The sequence below is a fragment of the Camelus ferus genome, chromosome 24 (assembly GCF_009834535.1).
Source record: "Camelus ferus isolate YT-003-E chromosome 24, BCGSAC_Cfer_1.0, whole genome shotgun sequence".
Classification (NCBI taxonomy): domain Eukaryota; kingdom Metazoa; phylum Chordata; class Mammalia; order Artiodactyla; family Camelidae; genus Camelus; species Camelus ferus.
In genome coordinates, this window is record NC_045719.1 from 908898 (window position 1) to 933579 (window position 24682).

Below are 24682 nucleotides of genomic sequence, written 5' to 3' on the forward strand. Positions count from 1 at the left end.
CATATGAATTTGAGGACTGAGTTTTCCATTTCAAAAAAAAAAAAAAAAAGTTGTAGGAATTTTGACAGGGACTGCATTGACCCTGTACAAGGTTTTGGGTAGTACCTTAACAATATGAAGTCTTCCACTCTGCGAGCAAGGGATGTCTTTCCATTCATTTACATCTCCTTTCATTTCTTTCAGTATGTTTTGTAATTTTTAATGTACAAGTTCTCCATTGTCTTGATTTATTTCTATGTGTTTTATTCTTTTTAATTGAAGTCTAGTTGGTTTACATAGCTGTCAGTTTCTGGTGTACCGCACAGGGGTTCAGACACACACATTCTCTTCCACACGGTTTATGACAAGCTACTGAATGTAGTTCCCTGTGCTGTACAGCAGGACCTTACTGTTTACCTGTTTTGTGTACAGTAGTTTGTATCTGTCTATGTGTTTCATTCTTCTGAATGCAGTTGTAAACTGGATGTTTAATCTCCTTCTCAGATCGTCCATGGCTACTTAGGAGACACACGAGTATTCACGTGTTGGTCCTGCACCCCGTGTTTGCCGACTCCCCTCATCAGCCTTCTTGTGGGGCTTCTGAGATCGTCCACACACAGGACGTCCTCCATGAAAAAGGCAGGAGTTTTACTTCCCTTCCAGTTTGGATGCCTATTTCTTTTCCTTTGTCCAGCTGATCTGGCCAGAACGCCCAGTCCAATGTTGAATAGCAGTGGTGACAGTGGGCATCCTCATCTTGTTCTTGATCTTAGAGGAATGTCAGCCTCCACCGCTGAGTAGGGTGTAAGCTGGGGGTTCTCCTAACTGCCCTTCATCACAGGGGGAAGTTCCTTTCCACTGCTCCTAGGATATTTCTAGAATTTCTCTTTCTACTGCCAAAATAGTGTTTTATCACACTCACCGCACCGCACAGACATGCAGCACACACCACTCACAACACACCCCCTCCACACACACCAGACACAACACACACCACACACACAAACCACGCATGGCGCACAAACCACACAACACGTGCACAAGCAGGGCGCTCAGCAGGCAGGCGCTCTGCCTGTCACCCTAGTGGTGCCTCCGAGGAAGAAGATGGTGACCTTGGGTTCAAGGTGAAGGCCTCTGGCAAAACTAGGCTCCAGCGGCTCAAGGAAAATCAGCAAGAAGTTCTTAAAGAGGGCTGACCCCGGAGGCCAAGTGTGCACACGTGCTGCAGACAGACAGACAGCGGAAGGAGGTGAAGGCAGGAGTATCCGCGTTCCCTGAACGAACGGAAGGAGCAGGAACCTCTGACCTTCTCAGGCGGCGGGGAGTCCGCGCTCACACTCCGGCCACTCGGCCTGGGAACCAGGGGCGTCCGTGAAGCTCGGGGAGAAGCCTTCCCGCTGCAGCCCCGACGTGCAGACCAGGCGGACACTCTGGACCGACGCCGGGTTACCAGCTCCCCGCGTCGGGCCGGCCCTTCACAGCGTCCGCTCCTACTCATCAGTCTCTCCGAGGCCCGGGCCCCGCGCGCCCCGCGCTGCGGACGCTCAGCTGCCTCACCTGCCGGACGAGACGGCGCAGGGGCGCAAGTCCTGCCGCCAACCGGCCGGCGAATCGGGAGGAGACGGGCCTCCAGGACGCCCTCCGGCGCCCTGCCCGCGGTCAGCGCCGCCCCGGGCCCGGCCCGAGTCCGCGCCCGGGGCTGCAGGCCTCGCTAGCTCACCGCGCGCTCGGGGTTCTCAATGATCCACTCGATGGCGGCCCAGCCCTGCAGCGACACAGCAGGGCCCGCGGTCAGAGGCCGGGTCCCGCCGCGGCTTCCGGGCCGCAGAAGTGAGGCGGCGCGGGGTCCGCCCAGCGTTCCCGCACCGGCTGGAGCCACGCGGGCCCGCCCCTCCCCGGGCCACCGCCACCTCCCCTCCGCCCCCTCTCCAGGCCGCCGCCGCCCAGGCCCCCCCGCGGGCCCCCCACACGCCGCCCCCGAAATAAAGGGAAACGAAGGACCTTCTTTGGCCTGAGTTTCCCGACCTCTCTCAGGGAGGCGTGAGGCGACTCTGGCCTCACCGGGCTGCCTGCCTCCCAGGACGTTCCTTCCTCCCAGGGCTCAGACCCTGGCGCACCTGCCCGGGCTCGCGGTGTGGCCGAGGCGCGCGCCCCGACTCCCGGGGCCGAGCTACCGCCCCTCCTCTACCCGGCGCGCTCTAGAAACAGGCGGACGGCCAGCGACAGACCACGAGCCCACACGCCGCGCGAGGGGCTCCGGGCTTCGCCGGGACCCGAGTTGCGGGAGGGAGGCCGGACGGCGGAGGCGCCTTCCCACCGCCCCGCAGGGAGAGCCTCTTCTGACCAGAAATCGAGGTGGGGGCGCGGACAGCGGGCCGCCTGGACCCCCAGTCCTGACACCGCGCTCCCTCCGCCCGGCCCCTCCGCGGAGCTGCTCCCACGTCCCGCCCGAGGGAGGCCGCGGCCTCCAGGCAGACTCCGCGGGGGAGAGGCCCGGCCGGAGCCACCCGACGCCGCTGAAACCCCGCGCGTCCTGCCCGCCTCGCGAACACCCGCCCTCGGACCGACGCGGGCGGCGCAGAGGCGGGTCCGGCCCGCACAGCCCTCCCCAGACGGACGCGCCGCGGCTGCGGGTCCTACCTTCTTTGCGTTGGACGCTATCGTGTTGACCATCAGGCCCTCCAGGTGGCTGCCGAGGCCGATGCCCCTCACGGTGATGACGGCTTCCTGTGTGAGCACCGTCCTGGGGGAGCGGGGAGCGGGAAGCGGGGCTCAACCCACCCGCCCCTGGTCCGGGCCGCCCTCCCCCGCCCTGGGTCCCCTCACCCCGACCCTGGACCCCCTCCAGCCCCGGGCACCCCCGCCCTGGGTCCTCCCCGGCCCGGAACCCCCGCCACCGCCGACTCCGGAACCTCCCACGCCGACCACAGAGCACCCCCCGGAGGGCCCCTCCCCGGCCAGGACCCCCTCCAGCCCCGGCCCCCACCCCTCCCCGCCCTGAGTCCCCCCCACCCTACCCCAGAGCTCCCGCCCCCCGGCCCCGAGCTCCCCCAGCCCCCGCCCGCTTACCTTCCTGCGTTCTCCGGGTGGGGCGTGTACACCAGCCGCTCGCTCACCGACACCACGTTTGTGAGTGTGAGCTTCGGGAAGGAAACAGCGCTGCAGGTTCTGTCTCTTGCCTTTCTCCCCAGACCACTGCCCAAGTCTCCCATCTCCCGCACTGCCTGGAGCAGAGGACACACCAAGGCCCAGGGAGACGGGTCCGGCGCCCCGCGCGCCCCGCACGCCTGAGCCCGGCTGTCACTTTATGCCCCTAGCAGTGCTGTGAGGTTTTCCTCCTTTTTTTGCCGAAGAGGCTCAGGAAAGGTCTTACGAGCGCCTCCGCCACGCCAGACCTCAGGGGCAGGAGACGCCAAGCTTCTGGAGGGAGGAGCCGGGGGAGGAGGCGAGCGAGCCGCGCGCGCGTCACGTGACGGGAATGGAGAAGCGGAAGCACCTGCGGGGCTTCCGGACTCGGTGCAGGTGGAGACCAGGAGCGCACGTGCTCCCAGCACGCGGTCTCTGAATTTGCATTCAGCCAATATACACCTTTTAACTGGGAGACGAGAGAGGAGGGAAGGGCAGGGCCTTTTTCCAGCGGCTGCTGGGAGCCGTGTTCACGTCCTCGTGTGCGTCTTCTACACATTTACTACGTGGGACTGAAAACGCAAGGAAGGCCCGCCTCCCCGTGAAACATGAAAGGCCCCTGAGACAGCGGGGCCGGAGGCGCGCTCGGAGCCCACGCGCGTCTCCGGGGCCGGCGCTTACATTGGCGGAACACAGCTCCATCCTCTTCTCTGCTGGGTCCACGACAGAGCGCTCCTGGACGTACGTCATGGTCCTGCCGGTCCCCAAAACCTGAAACAAAGCGACACTAGCACAGCGACACGCTTAAAGCGGCTTTTTACCCCACCGCCCCTCCCCATCAGGGGCTGTCTCTTCAACTGGGGGCGCAGGTGCGGCGCCTTCAGGCGCTTCTGCCGCAGGTGGGACGGATGGACAGAGGCGTGATGGAGCTTCGACCGAGGAGGAAGCCGGCCGGGGGGCAGGTCAGCTGCGGGTCGACCAGCCCCCGCCCCCGCCCCCCCTCCCCGCAGTGCGGAGTCACCTCCGGGCCGCACCTGGTCGCGCAGGAGTTGGGGGGGGTCGTTGGGGGCGGCGGCCCCCCGCAGGTGGTTTAGGCGGCGTGCTGAACCGCGCAGGTGGATGATTAACTCAACTGACAGAGAAACAAACCATCTCTCGGGCTTCCCAGAAACTCCCAAACGGGAAGGTTGTCACTTCCTGCATATAGGTGCCAGCCTGGTGGCGGGTGTAGACCGGCCACACGGCTGTAGCCGGGCTCAGCTGCGGGCTCACCGCTCTCACGAGGCCGGGCAGCCCCCACTCGGTGCTGAGGAGGCGGAGACTGTGAAGCCGGCCCTGGGCGTCCACACTGCGCTCCAGCACATCCACGCCCACCACACAGGGGTTCATCGGATTCGGGTACTTCCTCATGGCAGCCTTGATGACCGTGTCCCACGGGTGGCTGGAGGGAAGCATGACCACCAGTATGACTGACCCAGGTCCCTGGTCCCTGGTCCTCCTGGGACCAGGGGGCGGTGGGGGGCAGACCAGGCTCAGGCCGTGCCCTCCCAGGGCTGTGCGCCCAGCTTGGCTGAGGCCCCCAGATCCTAAAGATGCAGAACTTTTGGTCTGGGGCTTCTGGGCAATGAGACAATGTCTGGCTCCCCTGCCAGTCACCGCCCGCACCCCTCTGCTCCACGGATGGAACACAGGGCGGTGACCGTTCCCACCTCCCACTGCAGTGGACGAAGGCGCGGCTGGCCCGCCCAACCGTGTCCTGACCCCCGTCACAACTGTGGCTCCTCCACAGGGCAGATGACACCCACCCGACACCCCAGCACTGATGTCCACAAGCTGCTACTTTGTTCCAGCTTCTAAGGGGTCTGTAACTTGAAGTGGCTACGTATTTTTCTGATTGTAAACAGTGTATTCAAACTTTGGGAAAATACGAAAAGCATGCAGAAAACAAAAGCGCCCACAATTCCACCCCCCGAAGACGGGTCTGTGGGAGTCCCCGGGGTGTCCTCGTGCTGGCCCTGGGCCCTGGAGGTGAGGGGTGGACACCGCTGTCCCTGTGTGCTGCCTGCCCTTGGGGAACTCACAGCTGGCCCTGCCTCCTGGACTCTGTGCCCTTTAGGCTGGAAGCCCGAGGCCGCCCGGGGCTCAGAGTCCGGGCACTCAGGGCACAGCTTCCTGAGTCTCCCTTCAGAGCTCGTGCTCCCAGGAGACGCCACACGGACCCCTGCAGAGTCTGTGTGTCTCAACACCACCATCCGTTGCCCAGACTGAACAGCAGTGCAGACACGCTTACAAGCTACACTGGGCTCCCGCTGCCCATGCCACTGACCGTCCACGTTGTGTAGTTCACAGACGGTGAACAGTTCCTGCAGCATGAGGCTGTCCTCAGAACTGTGATTCTAAGTAACCACACGGCAGGTCAGCCTGCAGGCGGGGATCTAACCAGTCCCTTCAGGCAGGTAATTCCAGTCACGGCCAACTTTCAGGGTAAATTTCTAAAGTGGAATTACTAAATTAAACAGCAAAGATTATGAACATATTGAAGGTTTTTGTTCCACGTTTGACGTTCTTCCCCATGTAAACTATTGACCATGAATTTACTTTATCCTCATAGACAGAATGCTCATCCTAGGTCAGAAAGTTAGCCACAAACCCCAGACTGGAGCCAGGCACCCAACCCCTCCTCCATTTCACATCCCACGGGCTCCCCCCACCCCCCTGTCAGCTCTAAAAGCCCTCTTTAACACAGAAATGCTTTCTCAAACCATGGAACCATGCCACTGAGCTGACGCATCGCATCCACTGGCTTTAACGCAGAGGGATAGAGGCACAGAGGAGGCTGGTGCTGCTAACGCTGCAGGGGACACGGAGCTGCCTTCTCTGGGGAAGAACTGTCAGGGCCTGGACAACCAGGGTCTAGGGAAGGAGAGAGCATCACATCCACAAGGGTGGGGTTGGGGGGTTGCTCAGCGAAATGAGCTGCGAGCTTTGCCAGTCGAGTTCCCCGGAGCAGTTTCCATAAAACCATTACTTCCAGCACAACAGGCTATGTCTTCTTAAAATCACTTAAAACCATCTAAGTTGACAAATATTTCTATTTAGCATATCTCACACCATACTGCTTTTATGTAGAAATCTTGCATCTTTCTGACAGATGATTTCAACTGAAAACAACCTACTTAAAACACATAAAAAATAATTCCAGACATCAAAAGAACCATGGAGAAAAAGTGCAAACAAGAACATTTTTGAAATTACAAGGCTCAAGCCCACAAGTCAGTATCACACTCTTCTTGCTTAAAGAAAACAGTCCGATACTCACTCGGCTGACGAAAGCCGAGAAGTCTGGTGCTGCCAGTGCTGGTGAGGGCCAGGGAGCGGGAAGCCAGGCCCACGGGTGGACATGAACTGCCCCCCACCGAGACCCTGTGTAAGGCAGAAGGGGACTTGCTGGAGACTCGTCCTCGGGATTCGGGTCCTGACGTTGACAGTGGTGACCTTGGCCGAGGCTCACAGTGGCCACGGTGTCCAGGGCTCGCCCAATGAAGGGGCAGGAGGGGAGAGCAAGGCCACTCCCCACAAGGCCAGATGCCGGGTGTGGGAGGAGGAAGTGGCCTGAGGTCAGAGGGTGCCTTGTCCTGCTACGACCCCCCAGGGAAGGAGCAGCAGGCATGCGAGACCCCACAGCTGGGAGAGGGGCCTGGCCCTCGTTCCTCTGGTCTCCACTTCTGCAGGCTTTTGAAACAACCACAATAACGAGTTAAAATAACAGTAAGATGAAGGCGAAGTGCCCAGACCTTCCGGGAGCTGTGCCTGGGGAGCTGCTGGCCCCGACACCCGAGAGCCTGTCCTCTCCCCAGAGCGGTCACTGCAGGAAGCCCACTGCCTCCAGGTCCATCCCAGCTGAGAAGGTAAAAGGACCCAAGTTCCTCTGCGCGAGGACATGGGGACATGAGGCCATGCTGGTCCGGAGCGCAGGGCGCAGGCTGGTTACTCAGAGCAACCGGGCTCCTGCGCAAAGATGGAGGCGGGCCTGTCACTTGGCGGGAAACACCGCACATCTGCTGCCAAAGATAAAGCTGGAGCTTCCAGGTGAAAACTGGGTCCCAGGAAGCCTGCGTCACCGTCGGGGCCTGACGCTGGCCCGGCGGCACCCGGTGACCCACACATCCAAGTGACACTGCGGTCATCACAGATCACATAGGAGACTCACTCAGCTACAGCCCAGTCAGGCTGGTCCTCGTGGGTGTCAGATTCCACACCGCTATGACCTTGACAAGTCTGCGTGCTCTGCAGCAGTAGCGAAGAACTGCCTCGACTATTTACAAAGACCGCTGAAGTCCTCCCACGCTTCCCAGCCGGGCTTTATTCCCAGACCGCGGGAGGCTGGGTTTTAATCACTTACCTCAACAAAAACAACGGGCTGCAAACACTGAACGCAGAACAGACGTGGGCATCAAGTTATCTTCCATTCAGCCAACATCATAGAAATCGGCAAAAAGTAAATAAAACAGTAGCACTCTATTTGGTGGGGGTTGGAAACCACAGGCTTCCTAAGTTTAAAATAGTGTTCTCTGTTAATCTAAGGATTTATTATTGTTAATTTTGATGAATTAACAAATATTTTAAAATTTATCAGTTCTAATTTCTAATATGGTAAACACTAGTAGATTTAACCCACATAAACAAAAGTTATCTGGGGCCCCCAGTATTTCCTAAGAACGTAAAGAGGTTCTGAGGCTGGAGTTTGAGGATTTCTGGCCCAAGCAGGCCCCTGATTAAGCAGACCAGAAACATACACAGCAGTGGTCACTGCAGCGTGATGTGTAAGAAGGGGGAAACAATGTCCCTTCAATCAGAGAAGGGACTAACGGTGACATATTTATTCAATGGACTGTCACACAGCTGAGACACCAACGTGTGTGAACACACACGCACATCCCAGGAACACGCTGCTGAGAAGAAAGGGAGACAAGACGGTGCCACTAATCTCCGCTTAAACAACAAACAACATCGTGTTGTGTTTATGGATAGACACCACACGCAAGTGTCAAAGGACCTTCAAAGCACACAGCCTGAGGAGGCCACCGCCAAATTCATAATCACGACAGCCTGCGGGGAGAGTAGGGGACAGCAGGCACTTCAGCTCCTACCTGGAGGGTTCAATTTCTCGTGTTTTAAAAAGGAGGGGCACTTTCCCTGCTCCTGGCCAGAAAGCAAGCCAGCCTTAGGGCGTCCTCTCCTCCAAACCTTTGCCTCCCTGAGGCGGACCCTGACCACTAGAGACCTTTCCTGGGAGCTGCTGGAATCCAAGCAGGGGATGTCCGGCCTTGACGCTGCAAGAAACACACGCAGGTCGGCTCTGAAACTGGAGATTTTGTTACAGGTTCACCTGAAACCTCAGTCCATGCTTGCGGATGAGATTTATAAACCTGCACTTTTAAGCCTGTGAATTTTTAAGTGCCCCTTTATCTCTGTTTCAATTTCAGTCCTATGTTTTCCACTATTATTTAAACTACCTTAACCCCCGGCACACCCAGCTCAGACGGCCTTCCCATCTGTGGGAGTTGCTACTGTTCTCCACCGTGTCTGACCTCCAGTCCCCAGGACTTCTTCCGTGGGCGGACACTGGAGGAAAACTGGGTAAGATGGAAAGTTTTTATGACTGATTATTTTCTGGCTTTCAAGAGTAAATGTATTAATTTCCAATAAAATATTCAACAAGTATATAAAAAGAAAACAAGCACAGAAAGAGAAAGAAACTGTGTAGTCCTCAAAGAGAAAAACCCAGGGATTTCAAGGCACCAAGCAAGGGGACAACTCCACGGCTTCCAGCTCTGGCCTGGCCCCACCGGTGGAGCCCCCACACAGCATCGGTCACCTGGCCCTGCTGTGCCGCACAGTCCCCAGTTCTCATCAGGGAGCTTGGTCCTTGGCTTTTAAGTTCAAAAATCAGTGTCAGGGGGCCCATGCCTGGCCCATGGCAGCTCATTCTGAGCATCTGGTCCCCAGGACAGTCTTCAGACCCTCACTGAGCACCTGCTATGTGCCAGGGGACAAAAACGAATGAGGTGAGGACTGAAGTGGGGTGCACGCGGACACACGGACCAACTTCAACAATCACGCTGAGTGAGGGCAGCCAGCTAGAGACCATGTGGGGTAAGACTGCGCTTTCTTGGAATGTCCAGAACAGGCAAATGGAGAAACAGGAAGCAGGTCAGTGGTTGCCGGTGCTGGGGAGGGGAGTGGAGTGGCTGCAGGTGGGCACGAGGGATCTTCCTAGGATGAGGAAATGTTCTAAAGCAAGCCGTGGAGTTGTTGTACAACTCCGCAAATTTACTAAGTCATTGGATTGTACCCTTTAATTTAAATATGTGAATTTTATCCATAGTGACCTTTCACAGCTGACAATTCACTTCTGCTTGCCACCCGCCGTTTCGTGACTTCCTAGTGCGGTCCTCACCCCACCCCGACGCCAGCACCGGCCTAACGTCTCCTCTCTGCATCCAGAGGTGCCCGGTAGGTCGGTCCTCGCGAGAACTGATAACATCTCTGTAGTCAGTCTGGGAACCGAACCCCAGGTGAGAAAGGGTGCATGCTGAACAAAAATCGACATAAGTTGGATTCCATCAAGTCTAAAGATTTCATTAAAATTATTTCAGAGGTTTTAAACCCACTGATAATTACTATAACTTTACATTAAAAGGCCAAAGGATGACAACTCTATTTCATGCAGTATTTTTTTTTAACTCAAAACTGCAGTGCTATTTTAAGTGGGGTCAGGGAATTTAAATATCTTTGTTCCTTTAAAAATTAGGAATCTGAGCTCAAAATGTCACAGATGAAGTGACAAGAGAAGATGCCACTTGGGTCACGAGGGCATCTTTACTCAGCTGGACGCATTCCACGCGCACCGCGCTTTCGGGGCCAAAGACCCCCACGTGCCCACGCTGGCCCCCTCCCTAGCCGTGACCAGCCTCACGGAGGGTCTCGGCCCCCGCCCCGCGCGACCGCGGTACGCGAGGCGAGGCCAGGCCTGCGGGGCCTCGGACCGCGTCCCCGCCGGCCCTGCGGCCCCGGAGGGATAGAGCCCGCCCTCTCGGAGGCGCGGCCCAGGCCCAGGCCGGTCCGGACCCACTGCAGCCGCAGCCGGCTCACCTGAACACGTGCTCTGAGCTCCAGACCCTCATCGCCGCCGCCGCCGCCGCCGCCGCCGCCGCCGCGGAGCGCGGGTTGGGGATGCTCGGCCCCGGGATGCTGCAGCCGGGATGCTCCGCTCCACGCGGGGCGGGGCGTGCGGACGCGAGGGGCGAGGCGGGCGGTCACGTGTGCGGCGGGCGGGGCCCCGCTGCGGGGACGGGGGCGGGGCTCGTCCGCGTTCCCGCGGCTCAGGCTGTCTGAACGCCCCCAACCCCCCTGCAGCCCGGCGGGTCCCCTGGGGGAAGGACAAAGGAAAGGTCGCCAGGAGTGGAAGAGGAGGGAACCGGTGTCGGTGGTGGGTAGGCCTGCTTTTGACCAGGGCGCACGCCCCGCACAGGACTGAAGGCCCAGGGAAGCCCACCCCTCGTGGACCAGGCGCTGCGACCCCCTCGTCCCCGCTCTCCGCGAGGGGCCGCGACAGCACCTGGTCGGCGCGCACCCTCAGTCCGCCTGGCAGTGGGCGCGGCCACGGGGTTCGCTACTGTTTCATCCACAGGGGAAATGGAGGCTGACGTTTCAAAGGGATGGCTCCCACGTCTTGGAGAGAAAACAATCCTGGGTTTGCAACTGGCAAAAGGCCTGCGCAGCCTTTACAAACGTTTACATCCGTCTCAAAAAGACAAGGAACTGACAAGTGTTGGAGAGTAGCTGCTCCAAGCCCGGGGAGGAGAGGCTCTTCCCCTTCTGCACCTGGGGAAGTCCTTTTTTCCTTGTTAGGCCTGTAACCCTGCGCTACCACAAAGCCGTCGAGTGCACTAAAGCGAGATGCTAGTTTGAGAACAGGGTGGCTCTTGCAGGGTGGCCTGCGGCAGGAGGCACAGACTCCATCAGCTGGCTACTGAGCCACTGCGCGACCCTGGGTGGGCGTGGGGAGCCCACCTGCGCGGGGAGTGAGTGAAGGGGAGACAGCAGGGGGCAGCCAGAGGCCTCACTGGCCGTTCCCACCTGTGACTCTAACCTCCTGGTGATCCTCTCAAGGTGCTGTACTAATGAGCAGGCGGGGTTCACGGGGCTGACACAGGCAGAGCTCACAGGAGGACCGCGTTTGTGAGGGTCCCCGTCACGGCCGTGCTGCAGTGACCAGCGGTGTGGCCAGGCCAGCTGTGGAACACACCCTGCGTGAGGCTCTGGGCTCAGGGCTGTCGTTTTGGTTTTAAAAAGCATCATTATATACAATAGGCATTTTGCACAAACACGTACTGCGCATGAGGCGGAAGAAATGGGGCAGGTGGTGAGGATCAGAGGACACTGGAGTGAGAGTCTGTGGGGAGGTGAGGCCCTGGCCAGGAACCTTCTCAGCGCAGACACTCCTCCGTGGCGGAGCCGGGGTCCCAGAGCAGGCGTGACTGAGGGTGGCCCCCAGTCTCGCTGTCCCTGGGCCTGCCATGCCTTCAGGTCTACCTGGCACACGGCTGTGGGGTCCGGCCAGCCACACCCGGCTCAGGTGTCAGCCTTCTGCGGTGACATCACCACTTGTACACGCCTCCCTCTGAGACTCACCCCCACGTGCTATGACCGCCAGGAACTTCCGAAATACAGCAGGCACACGTAACTGACTGCTGAGCAGTAACCCTGCCTCAAGTCCGGCACTGCCACCTCCATTTTCAGTCAAAGACCACCCTTCCCCGTGAGCAGCCACAGCATCTTGCGGGCTGCGCCCACTCCTCCTCTGCACCTGTCAGGGAGAGTCCGCACCTGCCCCTCCCACTGCCCTCTGCCGTCCACTCCACAGCCCACCTCCTCCCAGAGGAGGGCCTCCAGCCCCTCCCCCGGCCCGTGCTGCCTGAGAACTGCTGGGCACTCTCTCCTGGGAACTGCGCCCTCTCTGTTCCCCATCCTTCTCTTGTCTCCCTCTGTACCTTCTCCCTGAGCGGACTCACTGCGTGTCACAGTTTCCCCAGCTCCCCAGCCTGCACCTCCATCCCATCTCTCCCCACCTGCCCAGTTGCCCGCAGGCATCCCCTACGTTCCCCTCAAATGCATCATTGCCAAGCATCCCCGTCTTCCAGGATTCACTGCTCAGCTTCACGGCGTCACCCAGGCGCCCCGAGCTAGAGCAACCCTGACCCTCCATCCAACCAGTCATCCTTTGGGATTCACCTCTTACAGACTGTTTCAGCCCATCCCTTATCCTAGATTCTGGAAGAGCCAGTATGATGTAACAGCTGTAGCTGAAGGTACGGGTTTGAAGAGGAACAAACCTGGGATCCAGTCCTGGCCCCCCTTCTGCAAACTGCTAACCCCCCTGACGTGAGTCTCCACCCATGACACGGGGACACTAATAGTAGGACCCTGTGGGACTTGTGGGAAAGAATGAGGGCGGACATAAAGTCCCGAGAGCAGTGGCAGGCGTCGCCATGACTGTGTGAGGACGCCAGCCCCACTCCAGCCACTGTCACCCCTCTCCAGGTTACCTGACAGCCTCCTAGCTGGCCCTTCAGTGGTGTCCCGCCAGCCTGACCCCCGAGCTTTGTCTGGCCATCCCCGGGGTGCCCTTGCTCCTCGGTCCTCCTGGGGCTGCTCCCCACACCCCCGCCGATGCTCCACGTGCTGTTCTAGCATCTCCGCACCTGTGTGTTCGTCTCTCCCACAGGCTAGAGCTCCTCAGGAGGCAGGTAAGAGCTGTGCCTCTCTCTTACCTTTGCAGTTGGCATCTCTGGGGTGAGATCCGGGATCAGGCTTTGTTAATGGGCAGCTGGGGCAATCCTGGGGCCATAAGGTCTGGAAAGACGCCCTGCACCAGACTGAGCTCTGGGAGGGACGGGCCTGGCTCAGTTCTGTGCGCCCAGGCTCTGTCTCAGCAGCTGGCAAACAGGATGCACTTGACAACCGCTTGCTCAGGGAGCCGAGGCTGGCTCCGAGGGTACCCGGGAGCGGCTCGGCCGGGGCGGGAGGGGCTCCACCCCTTGTCACCACTGCAGAACCACCTGGTTGAAGTCCAGGAAGCCCTGGTGCCTGCGGGGATCACCTGTGGGGTAAATCGAGAGGTTTTTCAACCAGCAGTCCTAATGTTTGTTTTTTTCTCTATTCGTGTTCTATGTACTAAGTTCTGTGTCCAAATTTCACTTTTACGAGTCTGCTGCTGAGAATAAGTAAGTTTGAAGACTACTGTAGCAGAATAGCTTTTTAATTTAGGGACAAAAATCCATCTCCCAGCAGGTAAGGGGCCCGGTCCTTACCCACTGTCAGCGAGCGGTGCTCTTCACTAGGCTCTTAATTTGCTTGATCCTCAGATGCAGTGATCGGGAAGGTGTGCTTTCCAGGGACCCCCTCACCCCGCTGGCGGTCAGGGCCGGAGGGCAGGAGGCCCAGAGCCTAGGCAGGAACATTACTGGAATCCAGGGGCAAGTTCTCCAACCAAAGTCAGAACTATCCCGAACCTCAACACAGCCGAGACATTCTCACATTTTGTTAAAACAGAGTACACTTCTGACCTTTTACTTTCTATGGCACGTGCTTCTATGTCCCAGCCTTACACACAGTTCCTGAAGCACAGCTCCAGCATACAGCCAGACTGTCACTCCTTATTTCTGCTCCTGGGCACTTTGTTCTGTCCAATCCCTTAATGCCTCTGGCATTGCAAAGACGGCTTATGACCAAGGGGACTGGTGTCCAAAACAGTTCTCATTTTTCTCGCAAGAAGATACAACTAGGAAAAATCTAGGAACTTTATGATTTTTGTGCACTACTGTGGCCAGCAGTTTTAGAAGAACACCTGATCACTGCCAAGTGATGACTGGGGGTACTCTGCCCTACCATGCGCGGAACTTGCATTGCTGGGGTCTGATTCACTCTGCTGCTCACTGTCACCTGGCAGGTAAGGACACTGCTCTCTCTAGGACTCTTCACTGGGGCACATTTCCCAGGCACGGCAGCACAAGGTCAGGCCAAGCGGGCCTTCGGCCTCCCTGCCCGGCCGCCTGTAATGGAGCAGAGCCCTTTGTGAACAAGCCTCCTTGACTTGGTGCCAGAGAGGCTCTCCGGGCAATGTATCTGGTTGGAGAACCCCAAGTCCCACTCGCCTTCACCCCGTCTCCGGGGACTGCTGAGAGCACCCCCTGCATCGGGACCTCCTACAGCCCCAGGGTGGGTCCAGGAATGTCTAACCACTGAGTTGGGGGGGCCCTTTAACTAAGGCCCTCTCAGACAGTGTCTCCCCTTCCAGCCCCCCGAAGACGGGGCCGCGCTTCAGTGAGCACGCCTAGACCACTTGGAAGCGGCCACCCTAGGAAGAGGCCGCTGGGAGGGTGAAGGCAGACCAGGGAGCCCGCCCGCCGCCTGCCAGGCCACGCTGAAATCCACAACAGGAGCAGCTCCGGGAAAGGACTCATCTTCCCCTGCAGGTTCACTCCTTTCCCAGCTGTCAACCTCTTGTCACAGACACAGCTGTTGTCTAGACGCTCTTTTTCAAAACCCAAATCCAAATCCAAACAAAGCCCACTAAGAAAGCAACAACAAGGAAGGAAGGAAGGAAGGAAGGAAGGAAGGAAGGAAGGAAGGTAGGAAGGAAAGAAAGAAAACAGACTAGAAATAAGGAGTCTATCCCAATAGCCAAGCCTCTAACCAACAAATCTGCCACGAGCGTGCGCGGTCGGTGCCCGGAGCCCCGGGCCAGCACAGCCAACCTGCTTCCGTCCGCGTCACCGCGTGGCCAATACAAGCTGGCGGATGCAGAAAGCTGGCTAACCGACGGCTCCCTGAATTATAATATCACTTTTCACTTGGACCTCTGTCGCCAGCATTTGAAAAAATAGGAGGAGAGCCTTTCTACCCAGTTTTTCATGGTGCTTTGCCAAAACAATGGCCTCGGTAAGAAATGCGAGGCTAGTTCAGATCTCACTCCCTGGTGCTGCGTCTCAGCCTGAGGGTCCTCTGACTTCCTCCCTCCCCCGGGGGCAGCCGCTTCCCCTTCCGATGGTTCACCCACATCTACCTGACCTCTCCTCCCTCACACGCACCTCCTCCCGACAGGAGGGCCCCTCCCCAGCTCTCCCACCCCCATCTCGGCACGGGGACAGGTCCAGCGCACCCCCACCCACAGCGGCGCTCAGCACCAGCCCTCTGGGGTCGGGAGGCCCCCAGTGGAGAGGTGGCTGGCCACTGTGCCCACGCCCTTCTCATCCTCAGATCTGTACGACTGGAAGGGTCCATCTGAGGGTTTGGGGTGGAGGGGAACCCGAGCGAGTCCTTGATTTAGACTGGGGAATATTGCACACCCATTTCCCCACTTGGGCGTGCGGCCTAACCCTCCTCAACATCCTGCTCTCCAGGGAAGAAAAGGCACTGATTATAAGTACTGCAAGGGAGGGACCTGAGAAAACAAATGGAAAAGGTCCAGGGCACGCTGCAGACCAGCCTGGAGGCCAGGTTGTTCCCGACACCGACACTGGGTGGGGCCATCGGGAAGAAAGCAGCGCCTCACACGTTTCAGACTTCTGACTCTCAAGGACAATCAGTCGGCCGGGAAGAAACCCTGAAGTTGGAGCAGGGTTCAGGGACCCAACCAAGGATGGAAGGAAAATCCCTCGGCCTTCCCCGAGAGCCCCAGGGAGTGCCTCCGGGTGTGCATGAACGTGAACCCAGAGTCAGCGGAAGGGCAGGCCATTCTTCAGTCCCGTTTCATTCCCAGAGCGCCCCAGACTTTAGGAGAAAGTTACAGAGGTTGGAGCTAGGGCCCAGCACACCCACTTCCTGGCTGATGGGGCCCCCACTCCTGCCACTGCAACATCGAGGAGTGTCCCCAGGATTCAGAGACCACACCTGCAGTGGAGAGAGGGCCTCAGAGCCATCAGTGTGCACACTGCACGCAGCAGGGCCACTGGCAGGGGCGTCTCCAGACATCCGAGAGGAAGCTAAGTGGACTGCGTGTCCCGGCCACCCTCACTGGTCTCGCACAAGGAAGAAGAGGAGGACTGGAGGGGCCCGGGGCCTCCTCGGAGAACCCTGGAACTTACCCCCGAGGAGCCTCGGCTGACCCTGACTACAGGGGGCGAGAAGGTTGGCCACCTCCTCGGTCTTGAACACCCGACGGCAGGATGTCCAAAGGTAAGTGTAAGACACAGGGAGTGGAAGAGAAGCCCCAGGGGCGCAGTTTTCTGGAGCCCCTTGAGTGCGACTTGGAAGGGAAAGTGTCATCTCACTCTCTTATGTGTCCCAAATGCCCGATTCCCCTAATAGGAAGAGACATTATACAAACTGGGAGCCACAACCTACCCCTAAGACAAAACCCTGACCATCAGAACACCCCACTCCCCTCCATCCTGCAGCCCCAGCGCTGCGCCCTCCACCAAGAATAACAGCCCACGTAACCTTGAGGGGTCCATCAGCGTCAGCGTGGGCCTGCGACACCACCGGGCGTAGGGCCAGGGGCACCACCAGTCGTAGTCAAGCTGTGACCCGGTCACCAGCACCCAGATAACAAACAAGAGGCCTTAAGCAAGGAGGCCCAGCAGGCATTAGCCCCAGAACAGAAAGCCTGCTCGAACCACGGCTCCTTAGACCCCCAGCCCTGTCGGCACTCCTGCCCCCAGGAAAGGAGCCAGTGGGAGAGCCAGCCAGCTCAGGACCTCCGGCGGAAACTGAAACCACTGAGGAGATTCACCCCCTGGTCCCCAGCCGCCCCCGGCTTTCCACCCGAGTCCCTGAGAGGACCTGGTACTCAGGGCTGGGTTTAAAGGACACCTTCTTTCGTGCGCCCTGAGCTCTGGAATATCCTCCCAAGGGGTGTAAAAAGCTCCCCGCCCTCTGAGGAAAGCTTTCAGCTGAGGGCTTTGATGGCCTGCAGTTAGAACAAGGTCCGTACCTCAGTACCTCAACGTGTGGAAGACATTCGAGCCCCCAGCCCTACCAGCGAGCTTTCTGAGCATAGCTGACCCCTTAAGCCATCCGGCTGAGGCGGGATATAATGTTTCGAAGGAAGAAGCCCTGCCCTCCCCCAGCAGGCAGGACGTCGGGCTCACCACAGAGAGGGGCCCAGGGCGCCGCCAGGGAGAGGGAGGGGCTGGCTGCCAGCGGCGGCCCTTGGGCGCCACAGCAGCTCCGGGCTTCCCTGGGCCGCCGGGCTCTGCTGCCCACGGTTCCCCAACTTTGGCTTAAAGGCTAAGCCCTCGTATGAACAGCTAAAAGGGAAGGACCCTGACCCTTTCGCGTGGACCACCAGTTGTGACCGGCCGCTCCTGGAACTGAAAGACCAGCTCGTGAGCCCCTGCGTTACCTTCACGGCCTGAGCCGCCCCTTCGTCTGCGTGGGGCTCACACAAAACTGGGGCCTCTGACTGGCGCCTGTCTTCCTAAGCAACCGGGCCAAGCACTGAAGGAGGCCTCCGTGCTTGCGGCTGCAGCAGCTGCCTCCCAGCGCCTCCCAGAGGCCAACGAATTAGCTTTGGGACAGCCCCTGACTGTCCGGACCCCCGCCACCTCCAGCCCCTCATTAGGAGAGGGGCCAGACCAGTTGTCCCCTGGTCGAACCCTGCATGTCCAAGGCGTGCTTCTAGACACCCGTCTGTGACGTCCCTGCGACCCCAGACACGGCCAACACTGACGCGTGGCCGTGAGGGAGTCACGGAGCAGGTTCATGCCAGCAGGCCGCCCCAGAGAGCTCCCCTGTACAGAATGCAGAACTGAACAGTCCACCGACGGGAGTTGCTAAAGGCAGGATACAGGGTGGTTTCCGTCACGGAAGGGGGCTGCCTGTTCTGCCCGGGAGGCCAAGCTAACTGCTCTAATCAGGTCCCCAGAACTATCTGCATGGCTCTAAATGTGCCTGTTCAACACTATACTCGTAGGGCCATCTGCAGGGAGAGGGGAATGCTGACCTCAGGGCATAAACAGATTAAAAGCAGTGGGAAACCCATGTGGCTGCTGGAGGCTGTATTCCTGCCAAAGGAGGTTATCACTGCGGAGGCTGCCAAAAGCGAGAAGCAGAAACAATAAGAGGAAACAACAGTACAGAGAGAGGCATACGTGCAGGTCCAGTCTAGCAAGCTGACTTTACAGTAATGCCCTGGGCGCAAGGAAGTTTCAGATACTTGCTGTTTTTGACAGCCGCTCCTGCTGGATGGAGGCACCCCCACCTGAACTGAGACTGTCTGGGGGTCTCTAAGGCCCCGCCCAAGGAAACAGCCCCTCAGCTTGGGCTCCCCAAGTCCATCCAGAGTGACAGCGGCCCAGCTTTGCTCCCCAAGTTACTAAGGGAGTCTCCAGAGCCCTAACAACAAACGGGGTGTGCATGCCGTGTAGAGACCACAACCCTCAGGAAAAGCAGCAAGAACACATCGAACCCTCAAAACAAACTCCAACAAACTACGTCAAGAGAGCCATCAGCCCCGGCTCTCCCTTCTGCCCACAGCACTTGGAGAACGTGGAGAGCCCCCACAGGAAAGCGCAGGCTCAGTCCACACGCGCTCATGTACGGAGAGCCACCCCCGAAGGACCAGCTGCACGGCCAGCCTCGGTGTGGGGGGGGGGGGGCGACTGAAAGACGCCCACAGGAACCCGGAGCTGCCTTCCCCTCCTGACGCGATTTTACATCCTCTCTCCCCTGGGGTCCGGGTTTGGGAACATGGAAGGCTGGAAATCCACAGGACCAGGGAGACCCAGGTGGACAGGACCTTAACTAGTGATCCTGACTCCTCGTTCTGCCTTAAAATCACAGGGCATGACCCCCTGGGTGAAGACACTCGGTACACCTGGAACCTGTCACAGACCTTACGTTACTTTTCAAAAGGACAAACTTACCAGTAGCTGAGTCGCGTTGGGGACAGACTTAGCAGCTGGCCTTACTTGGCTTCTGCTGTTTTGCCAAACCCCCTCTCCCCGTCCCTGCTGGGTGCTGGGGACATTAATACTGCGAGTAGTACACGTGGCCACTGCTGTCTGTTCTTCCTTATCTGCTCCCCCTCTTACAGCCACCAGGCGGAGAGGGGACTTAACACAACAGTAAATCACAGCCCACGGACAGAACCTGTTCCCGTGCTGGGTCAGTCACCCCCACCCTCAAAGTGACATTTATGGATTAAAGTTGTTACGGTTTACCCTGAGAACAACCACCTCACTCTCACCTGGGCTGACAGGTCTGCTACACCTGTCCCTCCTATACCCCGTCCCTAATGCACCTGCCCTGCCCCCACCCAAGGTAGGGACCTGCAGGAACACCCTGGGGCTGCTCTGGACTCTGACCAGTGCCTCTTCCATTGTTAGAACTGGCACGTGGACAGACAGGAGCAGAGAAAGGAGCGCGGCCAGGCGGCAGGAAGCCACACATCTGCTGAACAGGGCTCCCTGGGCAGACAAAGAAAAGCAAGAACCTCCGGACTGACAAGACATCATATGCCATGAGGTGACAGGGGTCTCAGAGGCAGAAAAAGGTGGGAAAAGGCCAGAATCTCTGGTGTCCGAATGTAACCTTTTGCTCATTATGCCCTCATTTTAACACGATCAGCCTCCCAAACGAGAAGTGCCCATCATGTGCCGAGGCCGAGATACATTCGATCCAGACTAAACAAGGACAGAAATCCCTCCTGGCCTCCCTTCCTCCAGAAGGTGCAGCGGGATGAAAATCAGGGAACACGACCGCAGGCCCCTCCCTCCCCGTGAATATCCCCCCCCCCGTTCATTTTCCACCCCGTGTAACTCAGGGCAGCGGCTCACCACTCTGAGTGTGCTATCGCAATAAACCCTCACTCTGCTTTCTTCATCTCCACGTCTCGTCTCTGCATTCCTTCTGTGATGAGACAAAACCTTGCTCTCCGGTGACACCATCGCCCCTCGATTTATGTGCCCCCCAGGTTCACTCCCTCTGGACCAACTCACTGAATACGCACAGGAACCAGTCAGGAGGTGCGCTCAGTGGGGAGGGAAGACGCCAGCTGCCAGGTGTTTAGCATATGGCCCGCCTAAGGCCGGGGGGGGGGGGGGGGGGCGGTAAAAGCCACTAGGCACGAATCCCCAGTGGCCCCGCTGTGCAGGCGGGCCTCTCTCCCCACACTGCAAGGACACTCCGCCTCGGGCTGGCTGCTTACGGAGGTGGTTCAGCTCCTCAGAAGTGCACCACGCCTGTACACTCCCCCCCCCCGTGCCGGATCTTCTGCGGCCCGAGAGTGAACCAGCTGTCTCATCAGAACACCCCCAAGTCCTCTGTCCCTTCCCCGGGACGGGCTCTGGCCTGTCCTTGCTTAGATAAAGCCCACTTTGTGTGCAACGCACGCTGGGCCAGGCAAATTCCAGGAGCCCAGGTATGACCATTCATAATGTCACCCGGCCCTGACTTAAAGGGCACCAGGACCCAGCCTGGCAGGAGTGGGGTTGCTCTCAGACTGGGGGGAGGTTTCACAAACCATGAAACCACTCTACAGAATCTCACGCCAGACCTTGAGAAATTATCCAAAAATACGACGGATGCCTTGCAAGGACCCTATACTTCTCTGGCCTAACTAGCAAATTTCGTTCTCGACCACAGGCCAGACCTGGACCTTCTGGTTGTGCGGGGGTAGTACCCGCAGCTACTCACAAAACCCGCGGCACGACGTCAATGCCGCTGGTCAGACTGAGGTAACCACAGAAGCAGACAAGGAGGCTCCACAGTCACACAGGCACAACACACTGTGAAGGAAAAGTCCAGATGGGCTAACGAGCTAAGTCACAAATCTAAGTGTGATAAGTGTCGGTTTACTGATATAAGTTCTGCCGGGCTAACTCGTAAATCTGAAGTTTAGTGTCAGTTTACTGGGCTAACAAGCTAACTCATAAATCCAAGCTCAACAAGTGTCAGTAACGTGATCTGTTCCGAACTGATAAGCTTCAGTGTACTGATTCCTTGCTTTTTGTTGTTTGAACCTTATTGGCTAATAGCCCCACACTTGTAATTAACCCTATAAAACCTCATGCGCACGTCTTGGAGGTGCTCAGAGCTTCGGAGCAGAAGCCCCTCTGAGCCCGCCGGCGTAATAAATCTGAGTACTCCAACCCTCCGAGTGGTGCTTGTTTCTTGGCTGGCCTGTCATTTCCGTAACAACACAAGGTCCAGAGCCAACCTCCCTTTGCAATATGGTCACAAAGAGCCGCCCTGTTACCCCAGCATGTCTGGGGGCAGAAGTTTCTCTCAAGGCAAGGCTGACCCCACACAGTTTTACCTGCTGTGGGCCTGGCTCCTGACTTCACTACACACCCTCACCGTCAAAGTTCACAGCCTGCGTCCTCCCATCCCAGGGTCCTGATGTCACAGCTGCGTCCCCAGTCGCAGAGTCTCTGATGTCAGAGTGTGCGCCCTCCCTGCAACACGTTCCTAACGTCGCAGTCTGCACCCTCCTCATAATAGGGGTGGTGACATCACACACTTCACCCTCCCTGTCGCTGGGCTCCTGAGGTCACAGTCTTCGCCCTTATCTTCCTAGGCTTTCTGACGTCACAGCCTGCGCCTAATTGGTTACAGGGTTCTGTACGTCACAGTCTGCGTTCTAAGTCGCAGAGTCATGACGCCACCATCTGCATCCTCAGTCACAGAGCCCCTGACATCACATTCAGCGCCCACCCGGTCTCAAGATTGTGTACGTCACAACCTGCGCCCTCAGTCGCAGAGTCCTTGACGTCACAGCCTGCGTCCTCAGTCGCAGAGTCCATGACATCACCACTACGTCCTCAGTCGCACAGTACCTGACATCACACCTGCGCCCACCCAGTCGTAGATGCCATGATGTCACAGCCTGCGCCCACCAGGTCGCAGAGTCCTTGACGTCAGAGTGTGCGCCCTCCCCGCAACATGTTCCTAACGTTGCAGTCTGCACCCTCCTCATAACAGGGTTCGTGACATCACACACTTCACCCTCCCTGTCGCTGGGTTCCTGAGGTCACAGCCTGTGTCGTCAGTCACAGAGACCCTGTTGTCACAGCTGCGACCTCAGTCGCAGACTCTATGACGTCATAGCCTTGCCCACCCAGTCGCAGAGCCCCTGACGTCACAGTGTGCGCCATCCCCTCAACATGTTCCTAACTGTTGCAGTCTGCACCCTCCTCATAACAGGGTTCATGACATCACACACTTTGCCCTTCCGGTCGCCCTCCTTGTCACAGCCTGCGTCCTCAGTCACAGAAGCCCTGACATCACAGTCTGCACCCACCTGGTTGCAGGATTGTGTATGTCACCACCTGCGCCCTCAGTCGCAGAGTCTCTGACATTACAGCCTGCGTCCTAAGTCACAGAGGCCCTGTAGTCACAGCTGCGTCCTCAGTAGCTGACTCCATGGCGTCATTGCCTGCGCCCGCTGGGTCGCAGGGCTCTGTACTCCACGAACTGAGCCACGTCGCACAGCCCATGACGTCACATCCTGAGCCAACTCTGTCGCGGTCATGACGTCACAGCATGCGCCGTCAGTCGCAGAGTCCGTGATATCACACCTGCGTCCTCAGTCTCAGAGTCCATGACATCACAGTGTGCGCCCTCCCAGCAATACATTCCTAACGTCGCAGTCTGCACCCTCCTCATAACAGGGTTTGCAACATCACTCACTTCGCCCTCCCTGTCGCTGGGTTCCTCAGGTCACAGTCTTGGCCCTTCTCGGGTTTTCTGAGAGTCATAGGCGTCAGTGTGTGCCCTCCCGCAACACGTTCCTAACGTTGGAGTCTGCACCTGTTACAGAAACGACAGACCAGCCAAGAAACAAGCACCACTCGCAGGGTTGGAGTACTCAGATTTATTATGCCGTTGGGCTCAGAGGGGCTTTTGCTCCGAAGCTCTGAGTACCTCCAAAACGTGTGCATGAGGTTTTACAGGGTTAATTACAAGCTAGGGGTATTCAGCCAATAGGCATGGAACACCCTGAGCAGCATCATTATCACAAAAGCAGAGTCAGGGAGGCAGCAAACCGACATACCAAGGCCAGATATGTCTCTCTGAAAATTTAGCTGACTAGCAAAAAAAAAAAAACACGAGCAGGGAATGAGCAAACCAACACACAGATTTATGAGTCAGGCCAGCAAAACTCAGGTCAGTAATCCGACACTTGTTAAACTTTGGTTTATGAGTAGGCCCAGCCCGGCTTTTCCTTCACACACCCTCATCATAACATGGTTCGTGACATCACTCTCTTTGCCCTCACTGTCACGGGGTTCCTGAGGTCACAACCTGAGTCCTCAGTCGCAGAGGCCCTGTTGTCACAGCTGCGTCCTCAGTCGCAGAGTCCCTGACATCACATTCAGCGCCCACCCGGTCTCAAGATTGTGTACGTCACAACCTGTGCCCTCAGTCGCTGAGTTCCTGAGGTCACAGTCTACACCCACCAGATCACAGAGTCCATGACGTCACAGCTGCCACCTCAGTCGCAGTCTCTGGCGTCACAGTGTGCGCCCTCCCCGCAACATGTTCCTAATGTCGCAGTCTGCACCATCCTCATAACAGGGTTCACGACACCACACACTTCGCCCTCTTTGTCGCTGGGTTCCCGAGGTCACAGTCTTCACCCTCCTCTTCCTGGGGTTTCTGACCTCACAGCCCGCGCCATCAGTCGCAGGGTTCCTGACGTCACTCTGCGCTCTCCCCATCACAGTCTACACCCGCCCCCATCGCAGTGTTCCTGATCTCAGTCTACACCCTCCCTGTGAAAGGGTTCCCAACATCACAGTCTATTCCTTCTCCATGGCCAGCTTCCTGATGTCACTCTACACCCGTCCAGTCGCAGGCCTCCTGACGTCACAGTCTGCGCCGTCCTGTCTCAGGGTCCCTGACGTCATTGGCCACGCTCCATCCTCCCAGAGTCCCCGATTTCACAGGCCACGCCCCCCATCTCAGAATTGCTGGTGTCACTGTGTGCGCCAGCCTCGTCTCAGGCTTCTTGACGTCACAGTCTGCGCCATCCCAGTCCCCAGGTCCATGACGTCAAGGCCTCGCCCTCCTCCCCCAGGGTCCCTACGTCACAGGCCACGCCCTCCCCGCTTCAGCGCTGTCGCTGTCAATGTCACTGTGTAAGCACGCCCCGTCGCAGGGCTCCTGACGGCCTCACTGTCTCCCTGGGCTACGTGGTTGTGACACTTGCACTGCTTTCTGAGAGATCAGGGAGGTTCGTTCTCGGCTCTTCCAGAGCCTAGGACGGACGGAGCCTGCCACAGAGACGGCGCCAAGGAATGGACGCTCAATAAAGTATTTGACGAAGGACCTACCGAGAGAGACCGAAAGTGTGGAAGATGGCCTCCGCGCTGAAGGAGAAGGAGTCATTTGTCGGGTCTCAAGCACCTCTGCATGGCCCTCCCGTGCTCCAGCCGTTCCAGCGCCGCCGCACGCGCCCGGCCCCGCCCCTCCCTTAGCCCCACCCTCAACTCCGCCCACATCCCCTCCAAGTCCCCCGCTAGGCCCGCCTCCAGCCTCGCCCTCGGCCTCTGAGCTCCTCCCCTTA

At 58.2% G+C, this 24682-nt stretch overlaps 1 protein-coding gene across 10 annotated transcripts in view; it reads right to left on the bottom strand.

Moving 5' to 3' along the window:
* The window catches only part of PRELID3A (PRELI domain containing 3A), a 37655-nt gene extending 13054 nt beyond the window's left edge, over window positions 1-24601 (bottom strand). The window contains exons 1-6 of one of the 10 annotated variants that reach the window (XM_032467199.1): window positions 24450-24600; window positions 12942-13270; window positions 4378-4546; window positions 3787-3876; window positions 3049-3203; window positions 2620-2722 (exon numbers count right to left, since the gene is read on the bottom strand). In XM_032467199.1, coding sequence (XP_032323090.1) covers window positions 2620-2722; window positions 3049-3203; window positions 3787-3876; window positions 4378-4515 — 486 coding nt within the window. In that variant the 5' untranslated portion in view covers window positions 4516-4546; window positions 12942-13270; window positions 24450-24600. Of the gene's footprint in view, window positions 1-226; window positions 1745-2619; window positions 2723-3048; window positions 3204-3786; window positions 3877-4377; window positions 4547-6424; window positions 10050-10260; window positions 10379-12941; window positions 13271-24449 lie in introns of those variants that run through there. The other 9 variants (XM_032467204.1, XM_032467201.1, XM_032467203.1 and 6 more) reach the window with 9 other exon arrangements.
* Between the last annotated feature and the right edge of the window lie 81 nt (window positions 24602-24682).